General features: G+C 43.2%; 1 protein-coding gene across 2 annotated transcripts in view; it reads right to left on the bottom strand.

Moving 5' to 3' along the window:
* PLCB2 (phospholipase C beta 2) overlaps positions 1–6,334 on the bottom strand; it is a 75,079-nt gene extending 68,745 nt beyond the window's left edge. For both annotated transcript variants that reach the window (XM_084845192.1, XM_084845203.1), the window contains exon 1: positions 5,966–6,334. In XM_084845192.1, coding sequence (XP_084701318.1) covers positions 5,966–6,049 — 84 coding nt within the window. In that variant the 5' untranslated portion in view covers positions 6,050–6,334. The remainder of the gene's footprint in view (positions 1–5,965) is intronic.
* Positions 6,335–17,266: the final 10,932 nt, after the last annotated feature.

Raw genomic sequence — 17,266 nt, forward strand, 5'->3', positions numbered from 1 at the left:
TTTTGGATCAATAAAAAAAACAAGACAGTCCTTGCCCTCAGGCTTACAATCTAAAAGATGGGACACAAAAAGGAAAAGGGAATGGGAGGAAAACAAGCAAATGCAGGCACCAATTCTTAAAGATACAAAGTTCTTTTAATGATCAGCTGGGAGGGAGTTGGTCATTATTCAGGGAGATAAGGAGCTAAAAGGAGCTGTTCTTTCAGAACAGCCAATCAGGTGGCTCTGTTTCCCAACTCTCCCTCTGCTGCAGCCTGATGGAATGCTGCGAGGTTACATTTGTTTATTGCATTTGTTTTTAAATCCCCAAGAGTCCCATTTCTGAAGAGTGGCTTATACATTGACTTAATTAATATTCAGGCTTCTTTGATAGCACACATTTTTATTTGGACTGGGAGATGGATTGGAAATCAATATGGAGCTGAGGTTGGTGCCTATCTTGTTCTGTTCTGAGACGTTCAGCTTCATTCTGCATCATCCATGACTTGGAGCTGGTTTTAATTAGGGCTGTGCACCACTTCGGTTCCAGATCCAAATTCCAAACCGAAGTGGGGTGATTTGGACTGAATCAGCCCTGATCCAAATTAGATCTGGATTGGTCTGAAGCAGGTTGGATTGATCTGAATCACTTCAGATTGCTTCTGACCAACCCAAACAGTTCTGAAGGCCAGACAACCCATGTGGGAAATGTAACAATTTTCTTCAAATTAGGGAGGTGGAGAGGAGGAGTTGGGACAGGGGAACTAAGCCTTGGCAAGTGACATCTCTAGGTGCCAATAGGGCTGTACTTTTAATTCTGCAAATTTATTTTATTTTATTTTATTTTATTTATTTATTATTTATTTTATTTTATTTTAATTTATTTCATTTCTATACCACCCAATAGCCGAAGCTCTCTGGGCAGTTCACAAAAATTAAAACCAAACGGCACACAATAAAACAATTTAAAATATATAGAACATTAAAACCACAATATAACAATACAACCACAATAAAACCTAGCAGCAGTGCAGGAATTTAAAATACAGATTTAAAACAGCAAAGCTAAAAGTCTAGAAAGCTAAAATGCTAAAATGCCTGGGAAAATAAAAAAGGTCTTCACCTGGAGCTGAAAGGGATACAATGTAGGTGCCAGGCGAACCTCACTAGGGAGCTCATTCCACAGCCGGGGTGCCACAGCAGAAAAGGCCCTCCTCCTAGTAGCCACCCGCCTCACTTCCTTTGGTAGGGGCTCACGGAAAAGGGCTGCCAAGGATGATCTTAAGGTCCGGGCAGGCACAAATACTTACGACATGAGAAGGACTGAGCTCTACTGCACCATACAGACTGAAGGCCATGATGGAACCTGCTTTAAGGAGCTTTCTGTTTAACCAGTGTAGCCATAGTAGAGTAGTTTAGCCTTGAAGGGCAAAGGTGGCCCTCTCCACTGAAGGAAACGTGCACCTGCTGAGGCAGCTGACACCGGCAATAGACACAGACGTTACCTCAGGACGCTTGCAGGTGATAGTTTGCTGCACAACTGAGTCAGTGTTTTAGCATTTAGGCTACAGTGCGGGAAAGGCTGCTCAAGGAAGAGGTATCAAACAGCCCAGACATTTTGTGCTATACTCCCCTCTTTGGCCTGTGCTACTCATACTAGTGGCTTTGGTTGCATCTGAGAATAACAATATTTTTTTTAAAACCTTCAGCTTGAGAATTCAAGAGCAATGATAATCTTGGAGTCCTCAAGGGAAAAAACTCTTTAAAACACGATATAGTTAATTTACTTATTCCAAATGCATCTTCTTGACTACCATATGTACCTATTTAATCATTCTAGACTAGGTTCCTCTGAGGAAAGGCTGAAGGAGCTGGGCTTGTTTAGCCCAGAGAAAAGATTTCTGTGAGATGATATGATCACCGTCTTCAAATATATGAAGGGCTACGACAGGAAGCTCTGGCGTAGGCTGGTCCATGAAGTCACGAAGAGTCAGAAGCAACTGACCGAATAAACAATAACAACACCCCAGAGATGGTGGAGCAAATTTGTATCTTATTGCTCCAGAGGATAGGAACTGGAGCAACAGGTTCAGATTACAAGAAAGGAGATTTTGACTAACATTTGGAAGAATTTCCCAATGGTGGAATCGGGTGGCCATGTGTCCTGCATTACAGAAGACAGTCTGCTGTTTGAAGGGCTGTCCAATGTAAGTCCAGTTTAAAGAACCATAGGAAGGGAGAGCAGCAGGGGCTTTGATGTAGCTCATAAACAGTACCAGAACAATAGTAGATTGACAGCACAGGTCACCTGGTCACAGTCTTCCCTACTATGGTGAGATGTATTGTATTTCTATTTAAATTATAGCAATTATCTCTAAATTTGCATCTATACATATAAATTAGCATATGCAACTTCTATGCAAATCTGTGTCCATTTTTGCCCACTTTTGGGGTGATGCATTCCCTGCTTTAGCAGCCATCCTATCATTTTTTAAAATAAAACACTCAGGAGTGCATTTAGGATCCAGAGCAAAGCAGAGGAGGATCACCTTTGGATCCCACCAAAACTTCAGGTTTTGACCTTGCCACACAAGCACTGAAGCCCCCAAAGCATCACATGACAACACGGGTTAATGACATGACTGACCATGTGCCAAACTGGAGGCCTCTATGCACATGAAGGTGATCTTTCACAGTCTAGAGACATCTCCAAACCATGCTAGGGCTGACTGCATGCATATTCAATGGCATGATGACACCCTCATATCAAGTCATTGTACCTTTCTGCATAATTGTGGTGAGATGAACCCATGGATCTATCACAGCACCACACTGGACCCCTTATTTGACAATATTCTTTAGTGACAACATTTTAAACAAACAGCTCTTTCTGCTTCATTCAAAGTGTGATATGAATCGATCTACTTTGTGCATATTTTAAATTAGTGCTAGATTATGCAGGGTAAGTGAAGACTGTGCTTAACTTAGCTTTGAAAGATCTCTCCATAGATAATAGATAAAAGAGGGTGAACATACACAAGAGTTGCCTGTCGAATGAATTTTCCATAAAAGTTCTGGCACTTTTGTATATGCATGTGCCTGGATAGTTTTAAATGTGATTTTGCAGCCACCACTTCACGTGTACAAAGCAGGCAGAAGGACCATGTAAGATCAAGAGTTCATAGCTTGATCTTATCCCATATACCCTCCAGCAAGGAGACAAGAAAAGGAAGCCATTCACCACTTTATGGTTTTCCTCCTCCTGCTCACTTGCAGCTGTCTTCTTACAGGGATTTTCTTAGCACAAGATCTCATGCAGAACCAAATGCGTATTTGTTTGGTATTGGGAAGCAGAAGGACAGTAGCATCCCAGATTCACACAAAATCTTCTTCTCTTGCTTAAAACAACTTTTGGTATCTTGGGTGCATAACAGGAGCATTGCACGAGCCATCAACTGCAGTCTTTTCCTGCGTACAATACAGGCATGTGACTGTACGCTAAGAGCTGGCTTACGTAATACTTGTGGGTGGGTGTATGTGTACGTACAAGCTATCCTGACCATCTCGAGGCACACACTCATGAGATCAAATGTGATAGTGAATGGTCTCATTTACGTGATCCCTCCCCTCCTTTTTGAAACGGAAGAAACATACAAGTTCGGCTAATGTACATACAGCCCTCTTTGTAGACTGCTGTATGGACGCTGCATTTACTCCTTCCCTACAGTGTCACTTTGCACCAAATCCTCCACAATGCAAAGTAAATGTATGCATTGATAACACCAGAAAAATAATAATGAGGGGGAGGCAGAAGGAACAATTTGGGAGCAAGCTTTGACCCACCAAATCGGTTTCTGAAAGACAAATAATGGTATATTTCACTATCACTCTAGTCTTAAATGTATTTTCTCTGAAGGAAATCTTATTGATTTTGATGGAATTAACTTTCAAATATGCATGCTTAGGATTGTGGCCTTATTTTAATTTCCAGGTTATGATTCACTTTTCAGGTTGTATCCAACGTTAGTCTAACTTACATTCCATTCATTTCAATGGGTCTGCTCTAATTAGTACTAGCACTGGATAAAATCCATAACTTTGTATGTGGAAAGTGCCTTTCCTTCAAGTCACCACAGTGATCCAACAATGGGGGTGTTTGAGATCCAGAGGGGCACTTGCTCCCTTGGTCTTTCAGTGTGGTCTTTGAGTATATGAACCAAGGTTATATATCAAAGAATGTCCAATTCACACATTACAGGGTGGGTGGCGGAGAGTCCTTGGTTCAAATCTCACTTCAGGGAAGAACATACTAGGCAAGCCATTACCTTTCAGCCTTCGTACATGCAGTCATCCCTCTACAATATAGGGATTATAACCCCTGCCTACATTGCAGGGCTGTTGTAAGGCTTACTAAGATAGTGTATGTGGAGCTCTTCGAATGCCCCCCAAAACACTATATAAAGTGCATTAGAGGAACAACCCTATGTATGTTTAGACAGAAAAAATCCTACAACTCCCAGCATGGCTTGCTAGGGAATGCTGGGAACTGGAAGATTTATTTCTGTCTAAATATGCACAGGATGGTGCCCTTAATTTGCTCATCAGTGCCCTTCCTGGGACAGATTCACCTGCTCTTGTTATTGCTTGTTTTTCACAGGGCAGTGAAGACTTCATTTGTGTCAAGTGCCTGCTGATACCCCAGTTTATATGAAAGTGGCCTGCTGCTAGGTGTTTGATGCTGCTATGTTTATTTTTGTCATTTCTTTTATATATGTTTTATTCTGAGAAGCATTCCATAGAGTTTCTTATACATTGTAGTCTTGCATTTTGTAAGCCTCTTTGATAGATGTTGTGAATATTATTTATTTATTTAAAGCCTTTTTATCCTGCTCCTCAGTCAGAAAGGCTCCTGGAGTGGCTGCTGCACAGACTAAACGTTTATCAAGATAGATAGATAGATAGATAGATAGATAGATAGATAGATAATTATTTCTCCATAGTCCATAGAAGTACCTTTCCATAGGATGGTTGGAACTCCTCATTTGCACAATAACAATATTGCAAGAACTGACTTGCAGGCCTACTACAATTATATAACCACTTGCCATACTTCCCTTTTCCTTACCCACCACCCATTGCTTTCCCCGTTATCTTTTAGCCACTTACACACCACCAAAAAAGACGGTAGAAGAGGACATACATTTGCATAAAAATTGCATATGCTTATTTCTATGCACAGCTGCAAGTTTAGATAGAATTATCTAAACTATAATTTAAATAGAAACACGTTACATCTTATCATAGTGGGGAAGACAGTGACCAAGTGACCAGTGTGCCTGCTCACTCTGCTAAATGTTGATAGCAGTGGAGACCGGTTGCTCCGATGTCAAATCCGTTCCGGGTTTCAGTCAAAACCAGAACTCTAAAAGAGCTATCCAAAGTGCTGAACCCTATCCCCAAAATGGATTCAGCACCTTAGATAGCTCCTTTAGAGTTCTGCCTGGTTCTGACTGAAACCCAGAGTGGATTCACCACCCCACTGACACTGGAACCACCAGCTTCCTCTGATAGGCAACTTCCAGGCCCCTATTGCTCACCTTCTCATGGCTGTCTTTAAACCGGACTTCGACCAAACAGGCCTTCATATAGAGAACACCTTCAAATAAAGGTCAGTTTTTCAAACACAGCACTGACCTCTGTAAAGAAAGTCACATGGCCACCCTAATATCTTACAGACATACAAACATTCATGTACTGCCCTCAAACACGGAAAGATACATTTATTCTTGCACACAGTTGGGTAGAATGTACATAACCTTCCATTTCCTGCTCCCTAGAAGACACAACCAAGGCTGTTTCTGCTCCCAACCCAACGGCACATTAAATTTTAAAAAATCGTTTATTTAAAACATTTCTAAGCTGCCTTTCAGGGCAGGAGCCCTCCCAAGCGGCAAACCAATAATAAAGTAAAAGCTTTGGTACTCACATCATCCCATTTGATAAAGCGTTCGCCTCTGGTCATGTAGTCCTTCACCACAGGGGGGGTCAGGATAGGATTAAGCACTGACATTTTGTTACGGGAGTCTTGTCTCCGGATTGTGGGGTTCTCACGTTCTTGGCTGCTTCCTTTCTGCTGTCTGGACCTCCTCCTTGCTTAATGCTCTCTTGCTACTTCACAACCAAACATGCTTTATAGACCAGAGAAAATGCTGGGATGGCTCCAAACGGTGAATGCAGAGACACTGATCTGCATGGCAAATGATCCCTTTCCAAAACAAATAGGTGAGCTCTCCGCAGTCCAGAGAGTTTGGGGTGGGAGGACAGAGTGAATCAATAGGCTGCTCCTTAAAACTGCAAAAAGCGACAAGTGAGGGCTTCCTGTTATCAGCTTCCTCATAAATGCTTCTGCTTCTCTCACCAGCTGATTCATACCGTATTTCAAAAGGCTGAAAAGAATTTCAAAACTCCTTTTCAAAGCTGGCTATTTAGATACTACTTCCTGTCTTGCAAGCCAAAGGAGAGCTGTTATTCGCACAACACACACACACGCACACACACACACACACACACACACACAAACTAAGGCTTTGTTTGGTAAATGAAAAAGCTTCATTTGTACAAAAGTATCTCCCTAGCCCTAGAAAACACTTGAGGTAAAACCACATCCCTACAAGGGCCATTAAACAATACCTAAATTATGTCACATTTGCAAGTTCAATGAAAGGCTAACGTGGACCGCAATATACAATTAAGTTTTTTAAAATCGATTGAGCGGGTGGTGGCGGTGCAGTTGAAGGCACACTTAGAAGAAACTGATTATCTAGAACCATTTCAGTCGGGCTTCAGGCCTGGGCATGGGACAGAAATGGCCTTGGTCGCCTTGGTAGATGATATGAGGAAGGCTCTGGATAGGGGTGAATGCTCCTTCCTTGTTCTCCTCGACCTCTCAGCGGCTTTCGATACCGTTGACCACGGTATCCTCCTGGACCGCCTGGAGGGGTTGGGCATTGGGGACACTGTATTGCGGTGGTTCCGGTCCTTCCTCTCCAGCAGGTACCAGAGGGTAGCACTGGGAGAGGAGGTTTCGGACCCGTGGCCACTTACTTGTGGGGTGCCACAGGGTTCCATCCTCTCCCCGATGCTATTTAACATCTATGTGAAGCCGCTGGGGGCTATCATCAGGAGGTTTGGGGTGCAGTGTCATCAATATGCAGATGACACGCAGCTCCACCTCTCGTTTAAATCTTCACCAAGGTTGGCCGTAGAATCCCTGTCCAAATGTCTGGAGACGGTGAGTGGCTGGATGGGGAGGAATAGGCTGAAGCTGAACCCTGACAAGACCGAGGTCCTTTTGGTGGGAGACAAGAGGAGGTTGGGGGATGTTGACCTGGTGTTGAATGGGGTACGGCTACCCTTGAAAGACCAGGTCCGCAGCCTGGGGGTCATTTTGGACTCCCAGCTGTCCATGGAGGCTCAGGTGTCAGCTGCGAGCTGGACAGCACTGTATCAACTCCATCTGATACGGCGGCTGCGCCCCTTCCTTCCCAACCATCTGCTCCCATCAGTAGTACATGCCCTGGTCTCCTCTCGTTTAGACTACTGTAATGCGTTCTACGTGGGGTTACCCTTGAAGACAGTTCGGAAACTGCAGCTGGTACAGAACGCGGCGGCTCGCCTGATTAAAGGCAGCCGCCGGCGAGATCACATCACTCCAGTGCTGAAGGAGTTGCACTGGTTACCAGTTGTTTTCCGGGCCAAATTCAAGGTGTTGCTTTTGACCTTTAAAACCCTATATGGTTCCGGCCCAGCCTATCTTAAGGAGCGCCTCCAGCAGCACCAGACAGGCCACTTAACAAGATCAGCCTCGGATGGCCTTCTCTCTGTCCCATCAGCCAGGACAGCTAGACTGGTGGGGACGAGGGAGAGGGCCTTTTCTGTGGTGGCCCCCACTCTGTGGAACTCCCTCCCTAGGGAACTCCGTCATGCCCCCTCTTTAATGAGCTTCCGTCGTGCATTAAAAACGTTGTTGTTCAGGCAGGCATTTGGGGTGGGTTAGGGTATTTTAAAAAATATTTTTATTGTAGAATTTTATTGTTTTAAACTGTTTTTATTGTATGTTGTACATCGCCCAGAGTGGCTGGGTGACCAGCCAGATGGGCGATTAATAAATTTAATAATAAATTAATAAATAAATAAAATGGCTGTTTTGGCTTTCAGTATTACATGAACAACATTTAAGGTCTTCTGAGATTATCTTTTTTATTTTGCAGAATAAATGCGTATATTATTTATTGTGGCGGGGGATCCTGACATCTTTTCTCAAGGTAGTGCTTCTTTGATTGAGACATTGCATTTTCCTAGCCATCAGGGACAACAGCTGGGATTGTTTAACTTGGAGAAAAGGTGAGTAAGGGGAGACATAGAAGTGTACAAAATTATGCATGGTGTGGGGAAAGTGGATAAGAAGACATTTTTCTCCCTCTCTCAAAATGCCAGAACCCAGGCTCATCCTATGAAGCTGATTGCTGGGAGATTCAGGACAGATAAAAGGAAGTACTTCTTCACACAGCGCATAGTTAAACTACGGAATTTGCCACCACAGGATGTAGTGATGGCCACCAATTTGGACAGCTTTGAAAGGGGGCTAGACAAATTCCTGGAGAAAAAGGCTATCCATGGCTACTAGTCCTGATGGCTATGTGCTACCTCCAGTACCAGAGGCAGTGACTACAGCAGTTGCTGGGGAACATGGGTGGGAGGGCTCTTTTGCACTCATGTCCTGCTTGTGGGTTACCTGTGGGCAGCTAGTTGGCCAATATGCGAACAGAATGCTTGACTAGATGGATGCTTGGTCTGATCCAGCATGGCTCTTCTTGTGTTCTTATGTTATTAAATTGCAGTACTTTGTCTCTGAGAAATTAGCTCATGCCATTGCCACCCTAAATGATACATGCGCATTCTGATTGTCACGGCTTTACATAATGTGGCTGCCAGACAGGTGCCCTCCCTATTGGCTGGGGACAGAACTTCCCCAATCCCCAGACTCCATTCTTTGCCACTGACAATTTTGATTTAGTTTTATATTGTTTCTTTAGAGCAGGGGTGCAGGATGTCAGGCCTGGGAGCCAAATATGGCCCTTTGGGGGTCCCCAGAGAGCCCCGCCCCTTCCTCTTCCCCTGGCCCCACCCCCTTTCCCCCAACCACTGATCATTTGGTGATTTCCCAGCTTTGGTGCAGTTTTTCCTCCATTCTAAAAAGTTGAAATCCCTCTCCAAAGGCTTAATGATTGGCAGTAAGAGCTTTAGGCTAAAATATGCTGGTAGTTTGGGTATTTTTGGCTCTGCCCCTTATGGCTTTGGCCCTGCCCACCACTGGAACGCGGCCCCCAAGAATGTCTCTGAAACTGAGTCCGGCTCTTGGACTGAAAGAGGTTCTGCATCCCTGGTTTAGAGGCTGAGGTGGGTTCCCCCCACTCTGACCATTCAAGCAGAGGAGCAGTACTCCAAGTGCCCCCATGCACTGAAATTTGGTGGGGAGCTACTCCCAAGTGAGACGTTTCTGCAGCGGCCCCCAAATTTTGGAATGCCCTCCCCTAGAGAGGTCCATCTGGCACCTACTTTGTTTACTTTTTGGCACCAGGCAGATACGTTTTTATTCTCCCAGGCCTTTGAAAAGTATTTTAAACTGATACTTGCTTTATTTTTTTAATATGTTTAATGATGCATTTTAAAATCATCTTTATGTTTTTAGCTGTTCAGTTATTTATCTCTTTTAAATGCTGAATTTTTGTTGCTGTTTTTAAAACAATGCCTTTTAATGTGTTTTGTTATAAGTTTTATCATGGCTTTTATTGGTTTTGCTTTTATTATGTACGTCACCCTGAGAGCTTTGGCTATAGGGTGATTCATAAATTGAATGAATGAATGAATGAATGAATAGCAGTGTAAAAATAAAGATGGGGTATCTTTACCTCCAACCACAATGCCTTGCCATTTCATGAATTAACTTTTACTTAAATAAAATAATTAAATAAAACAATGTAAATAACATTGTTTTAGTTCTTTGGAGGTTACATTCTACCCCTCTCCAGAACTGGTGCATCTTCTCTGAGATTTTTTTTGCCTCCTGACCCCAAGAGCAAAGCTCCCCCGCTGCATCAATTACATGGGGAAGAGATTATATTTCAACAAAGATTTCCGAGTATCACATGGCTAAAGTACTAATTTTCTTTTATTTAATCCCTCTGCCCCCCATTAATTGTGATGCATTACAAAGGCATCTTTGGACATACTCAGATGGGCAGTTTCGTACTATATCTCATGATCTGGCACTGTATGCTCACGCCTTAGAATCATGGAGTTGGAAATGACCTCAAAGGTCATCTAGTCAAACCTCCTGTTGATGCAGGATATCCGCTACTAGCCATCCAGCCTCTACTTAAAAACCACTAGTGCTGTGAGTCCTCCACCTTACAAGGCAGTCTGTCCACTGCTGAATACCTCATGCCATCAGAAATTTCTTCCTAATGTTTAGTCAGAATCTCCTTTCTTGTATGTATTTTGAGCTTGTTGCTCCAGTTCCTACCACTTGAGGCAATAGAAAACAGATTTGCTTCATCATCTAGGTGATCGTCCTTCATATATTTCAAGACAGCTATCATGTTAGTTCATAATCATCTCTTCTCCAGTCCAAATAAACCCAGTTCCTTCAACCAGTGGAAGCTGGTGGCTCCAATTTCAGTGGGGAGGTGAATCTGCTCCAGGTTTCAGTCAGAACCAATCAGAACTCCAAAGGAGCTATGCAAGGTGTGAAGCACCACTTCTCTCCAGTAAAAGTAGTTGTCTTATGACCAGTGGAGGCTGGTGGCTCTGATATCTGTGGGGAGGTGAATCCACTCCAGGTTTCAGCCAAAACCAATCAGAACTCTAAAGGAGCTATCCAAGATGCTGAATCCATTTTGGGATGGGGTTCAGTTCCTTGGACAGCTCTTTTAGAGTTTTGACTGTTTCTGTCTGAAACCCAGAAACATCAGAGCCACCAGCCTCCACTGCCTTCAACCTTTCCTCACAGGAGTTTATCTCCAGACCTCTCACCATCTTTGTCATCCTCCTCAGGACACATTCCAGTTTGTTGATATCATTCTTAAACTGTGCTGTCCAGGACTGGACACAGACTTAAATACTACTTCGTGTGTGTGTGTGTGTGTGTGTGTGTGTGTGTGTTGTCCACTGGTTTGGAAAAAAAAGTTTAATCCTGGCCATTTCCCAACCCCTTACCAATTATTAGAGGCTTTTGTTTTGTTTGAAGCGAATTTGCACAATGGAACATATTTACCTAGTTCATTTCCTTTGCTTATTAATTTTAGCAGAGGCTAAACCTGGCTGCTTCAGGATTTTGAATGAACTGCTTCACAAACCCATCCCAAAGCTGCAACCTTTTTCTTTTCCTTTTTAAGCAAACTGCATCAACATTACTGGAGTATGGATGGATGGATGCCTACATGGATGCATTATGCAAGTTCATCATTTATTCAGAAAAAAACAAAATCCCTAGTTAAGCTATTCTCGGAGGAAACCTGTATCAACAGGAAATGGGTAAAGATTAGTCTGTGGACAGTGAAGGATTAAAGTGAATGAAACACCACGCAGCAAGAGTGCTGATCCAGAGAGATGCCATTAGGGTTTGTGTGCACTATAGGCTTAAACTGGTTTAACAACTATTCCTTTCCCCTGGGAATTGTTGTTCAGGATGGAGTAAGGGGTAAGCAATTGCTAACTGAATTTTCAGCACCTCACCAAACTACAGGTCCTAGGACTCTTTGGGGAAGCCAATTTTCTTAAAGTCTAAGCAATATAAATTGGCAGTGTAGATATTGCCCTTGCTGCCTCTTGCCATTGTCAGGGCATGCTTCACCTGAAACTTTGATTCTTGCTATTTCTAGCCTTGGGGAAAGCCACAGGCCAGTGGTAGAGCACATGCTTTGCATGCAAAAGGCCTCGGTTTCAGTCCCTGGCATCTCCAGGTAATATGGCTTGGACCTTGGACAGCTCCTTTAGAGCCCTGACTGGTTCTGACTGAAAACCACAGCAGATTCACTGCCCCACTGACATCAAAGCCAGCCTCCACTGTGAGGTAGCAATGCTTCTATGATTTTTAAGAGAAGACCAACTTTAACTGAGGTGGAGCTTGTAAAAACACACACACACATTTGGCCTCCTTTGAATACAGCCAACAGCCAACTTGCCGTCTAAGCAATTTCCATATACACAAACTGAGATGTCATAATAGTTCCCCCTTATGAAAATCAGGTGTTCTTTTATGAGTTGCGATTATAACCTATATTCTATTTTTTAAAAACCAACCAAAACAAGTCCCATATCAGATGCTTTGAAGAGCAAGACAGGAAACTGAGGATGCTCCTTTAGCGTGAAATTGGCACATTTCATTTATTCACTCTTTATAGGGCATGGCGTCATCTGAAAATCACTGTCCTCCTCTGTTTTTGTTGTGGATCTTCATTCTTTCCTCAGATGGCAGAAAATCCAGCTTTTTTGGAAAGATAATAGTGCTACCTCCACAGGTAGGGATGGCCGTGGTCCTACTTTCCCATATTTTCCAAGAGGCTATGAGGTAGGTGGTGACCTTTTTCAGGTGACCTTATTGTCACTTGGCCCACCTTCACTATTACTTTTCCAGTAGGCGCCATCTTATCAACAATTTTATTTATTTACTTACCTGATCTTTTAATTACTCCTAAATGCTTTTTACATTAAAAAAACACATTCATACAATCACACTTCAATAAAAGACTTCAATAGTGCTCCTTAAAGAAACTGATTAAAAAACACCCACCCACCGCCTTTCCATTGCCACCATTTTATCACCGTCCAGTCTGCAAATCTCCCCTCAAATACTTTCTAATAGGGCTGTACACGGAGCCCACATCCCACTTTGGAAGCTGATTCAGAGCTTCCAAATAGGCCCCAACCCACTTTGGACCACTTTGGCCTGATCCCATCCCACTTTGGATTCCGGATCTGAAGCGAGATCCAGACATCCAAATTGCTGCCCGCTGAGCCGTGCAAGCCCCGTTCCTTGCCTGGACCTGCCACGAGCGCCTGCAGCCATCAGCCTCTTCAAGGGAGTCACCGTTTTTTTTAAAAAATGGTGACTTGGCTATTTCCTTATATCAAATGTTGCACAAATGGCAGTCATCTACTCAACATTACAGGCGTAAATGGCCCATTTTTAAAAGAAAATGGCGACTCCCCTGATGAGGCCAATGGCTGAGAGCCCTCGTGACAGGTCTGGGTAAGAAGCAGGGAACTCACGCAGCTCAGCAGGCAGCTCACATGCTCGTTGGACATGTTGGGGGGGGAGCCTCATGATTCCTCATTCATGGTAGTTTGTGGGTGCTTTACAGCACAGGCTTTTCTACATGAGGCTTTTAACCTGCCACTTTACCAAGGCTGCTGCTGCCACATTCTTTGTGGGATTAAGATCAGCTCCTTTACATATGTTTTTTTTTCTGGGGGGTTTCTTTCTCTGCCTTTCTATATGTTCATTAGATACTCACTAGGTGGTGCTGTGGTGTAGCAGAATTGGACAACTACACTTGGGTTTCCATTCCGCCATTTCCAGGTAATACTACACTTTCCTCGATAAAAAAAAAGCCACAGAAATGGTTGTAAAGAATAGAAGAGGCCCTGCAGAATGACGACATTGTATATAGCGCCCACAAACTACCGTGAGTGAGGAATCATGAGTGCACAATAAATGCCTCATGTAGGAAGGCTCAATGTCATCATCCTACAGGGATGTCATCATCCCGTTCTTTGCAACCACTTCCACAGCTTCTTTTTGATTGAGGAAGGTCTCTTATTATCTGGAAATGGAGGAATGAAACTCTAGTGTAGTTGCACAATTCCGCTAGTGCCCTGCAGATATTTTAGACTACAGTTCCCATAATTCCTAACCAACATGGTGCTGTCAGGGCTAAAAGAGTGGCTGTCATCACCATTATTTTATAGTCTCTGGTTATTTTGCTTAGTCCTGTAAAAACCTGGGAGTACATTTTGGAAATATTTCGTTTTGTGTGTTGTTCTCCAGTCTTTATAGTAGATGTAGTTGCTGTTTTACAGGCAACCCCAATAGCGGTGCAGTGAGGTCCTGATTCCTGAATTGCAGACCCAGACCTTCCCCTCTTTTCCCAGTATTGCCTGAAACTGGCCTCAGGCTTTCAGTGTATTGTTACTGGCTCCATGTAGAACCTTATTTGTTGGGTTCTACATGGAGCCAGTAACAATACACTGAAAGTTGGTTGTAATTGGTTGTATTTGTTGCTTGTAATTATCTGTCTCAATATGGATCACAGCCTTTTGTGAGAATTGCAGTAGCAGCAGCTCCTGTATCCATTTATAATTGAAAGGTTTTTCCATTTAAATTTATGTTTTTATACCAAAATGGCATTTGTTCTACTGACATTATAGACCCTAAAAATATGGGTTCCACAGGTTCCTCATTACTGGCCCTTTGTAATTGTTCCTGTACCATGTCTAGTTGTAGGGATTCTGCACACTGCTGCAAAATGCCCTATTTTGTGGCATCACTTACATTCTCTTCCTTTGCAGAGCACTGCTGACAATTCTGAGTCCATTTCCTGTCATATCTTCCATACTTGTTCCTCCTGAAATTCTGGTGACATATTTTGGTCTCACATATGCTGATTGTGCTGAGGTTTTAGGTTGCACTTTGGGGCTGGCTACATTTTCTCTCACTTTCTTCTTGATTTTTATTGTGTCCACATTATCTGACATATAGTTGCTTGTGAGACTAGGATGTAACTCGAACTTATAGCTTCATGCATTCCCACTTTTGCTGTTGCATTGGCTAATGTGAGACCAGTATCCAGATGAAATTGAGCTGACCATTTTGTATCTTTTATGCCCACAACTATCCTATCCCTTATGAGGTCTTCTTTTAGTGTTCCATAGTTACACTGTTCGGCTAGGGTATGCAGAGCAGTGATAAAATCTTTTGCCGTTTTCCCTTGCTCCTGGCACCTCCTGTTAAATTTTGCTCTTTCAAAAATGTAATTCTGTCTCCCTACAAAATGATTATCAAAAGCTTTCTTCATTTTCTTATAATTTCTTGGTCTTTTGCAGTGGGACGTAGACTACAGAGAATATTGTCTTCAGTGTCCCCAATTCCAAAAATGAGAGAATTCACTTGGTGTTCTTCTGATTTCTGCATCAACCCAGAAGCCTTCCTATATCTCTCAGATCTCCTTATCCAGCTGAGCCAATTGCGTGAATTTTGAAAATCAAATTTTTGAAGTTGAGCCATTTGTGTTGTAAGATCCATAGCTTTACAAACGTGTATCTTTTAATTCTCACCTGGCTCTCTGATAATTCCTTTTCCTTTCAGTTTTCCACTCACCCTTCTTGAAGCCTAGAGTTCTTTTTCTTCTTTTCCTCTCCCCCACCCCCCTCAGTTCTTCTCTGCTGGGTCAAGACATGATCCCACTCTGATGCTATGCGGTGAGTATGAAAGACCAGCAGCCATGCTGAAGTAGAAACAGAAGTGGCTCTTCCAGATAGCCCCTCTTTTATTGAACTCCACCTCTCCTTCCTATTATCCCTTTAACCCAGTGCGGCCCTCACCACTACCATTCCCCCCACCCCCCAAAAGAGAGGGGTTTTTTTTAATGGTGGTTTTTTTACAGGGAAAAATGGCACAGGAGCACACCAAACTGTTTGCAAGGTAAATGTGGCCTTTTTGGTGCTCCGTAGCTGCTACAGAGCGCCAGAAGGGTTAAATGAACAATTGCGCCTGAAACTGCCCGCTTCAGGAGGATGCTTGTGCTTGCTGCAGTATTGCCTGGGTGGCACATTCTCAGATCCCCAACTGTGAGAAAGTGATGAGAATTCTACTGTTTGTGTAACAAAACTCTTAGAGCATCTCTTGTTGTTCAGTCATTCAGTCATGTCCGACTCTTCATGACCCCATGGACCATAGCACGCCAGACCTTCCTGTCCTCCGCTCTCTCCCGGAGCGTGCTCAAGTCCATATTCATTGCATCGGTGATGCTATCTAGCCATTTAGCTCCTCTTCACTTTCTGCCATTAGGGTGGTATTGTCTGCATATCTGAGGTTGTTGATAATTCTCCCGGCAATCTTATTTCCGACCTGTGATTCATCCAACCCGGCGTTTCTCATGATGTACTCTGCATATAAGTTAAATAAGCAGGGCGACAATATACAGCCTTGTCGTACTCCTTTCCCAATTTTGAACTAATTGGTTGTTCCATGTCCGGTTCTTACTGTTGCTTCTTGACCCTCGTACAGGTTTCTCAGGAGACAGGTAAGGTGGTCTGGTACTCCCATCTCTTTAAGAATTTGCCAGAGTTTGTTGTGATCCACACAATCAAAGGCTTTAGCATAGTCAATGAAGCAGAAATAGACATTTTTCTGGAATTCTCTTGCTTTCTCCATGATCCAGCGAATGTTGGCGATTTGATCTCTAGTTCCTCTGCCTCTTCGAAACCCAGCTTGTACTTCTGGTAGTTCTCGGTTCACATACTACTGAAGCCTAACTTGTAGGATTTTGAGCATAACCGTGCTGGCATGTGAAATGAGCGCAACTGTACAGTAGTTTGAACACTCTTTGGCATTGCCCTTCTTTGGAATTGGAATGTAAACTGACCTTTTCCAGTCTTGTGGCCATTGTTGAGTGTTCCAAATTTGTTGGCATATTGAGTGCAGCACTTTAACAGCATCATCTTTTAAGATCTTAAATAGCTCAGCTGGAATACTGTCATCTCCACCAGCTTTGTTGTTAGTAATGCTTCCTAATGCCCACTTGACTTCACTCTCTAGGATGTCCGGCTCAAGTTCAGTGACCGCACTATCATGGCTATCAGGGACATTCAGATCTTTCCTGTATAGTTCTCCTGTGTATTCTTTCCACCTCTTCTTAATCTCATCTGCTTCTGTTAGGTCCCTGCCTTCTTTGTCCTTTATCATGCCTGTCTTTGCACAAAACGTTCCCTTGAGATCTCCAATTTTCTTGAAGAGATCTTTAGTCTTTCCCATTCTATTGTTTTCCTTGATTTCTTTGCATTGTTCATCTAAGAAGGCCTTCTTGTCTCTCCTTGCTATTCTCTGGAAATCTGCATTCAGTTGGGTATATCTTCCCCTTTATCCCTTGCTTTTCACTTCCCTTCTTTCTTCAGCTACTTGTAAAGCCTCCTCAGACAGCCACTTGGCTTTCTTGCATTTCCTTTT

The sequence above is a fragment of the Heloderma suspectum genome, chromosome 1, assembly GCF_057233095.1.
Source record: "Heloderma suspectum isolate Gila_16-S chromosome 1, 16-S_ref, whole genome shotgun sequence".
NCBI lineage: Eukaryota > Metazoa > Chordata > Lepidosauria > Squamata > Helodermatidae > Heloderma > Heloderma suspectum.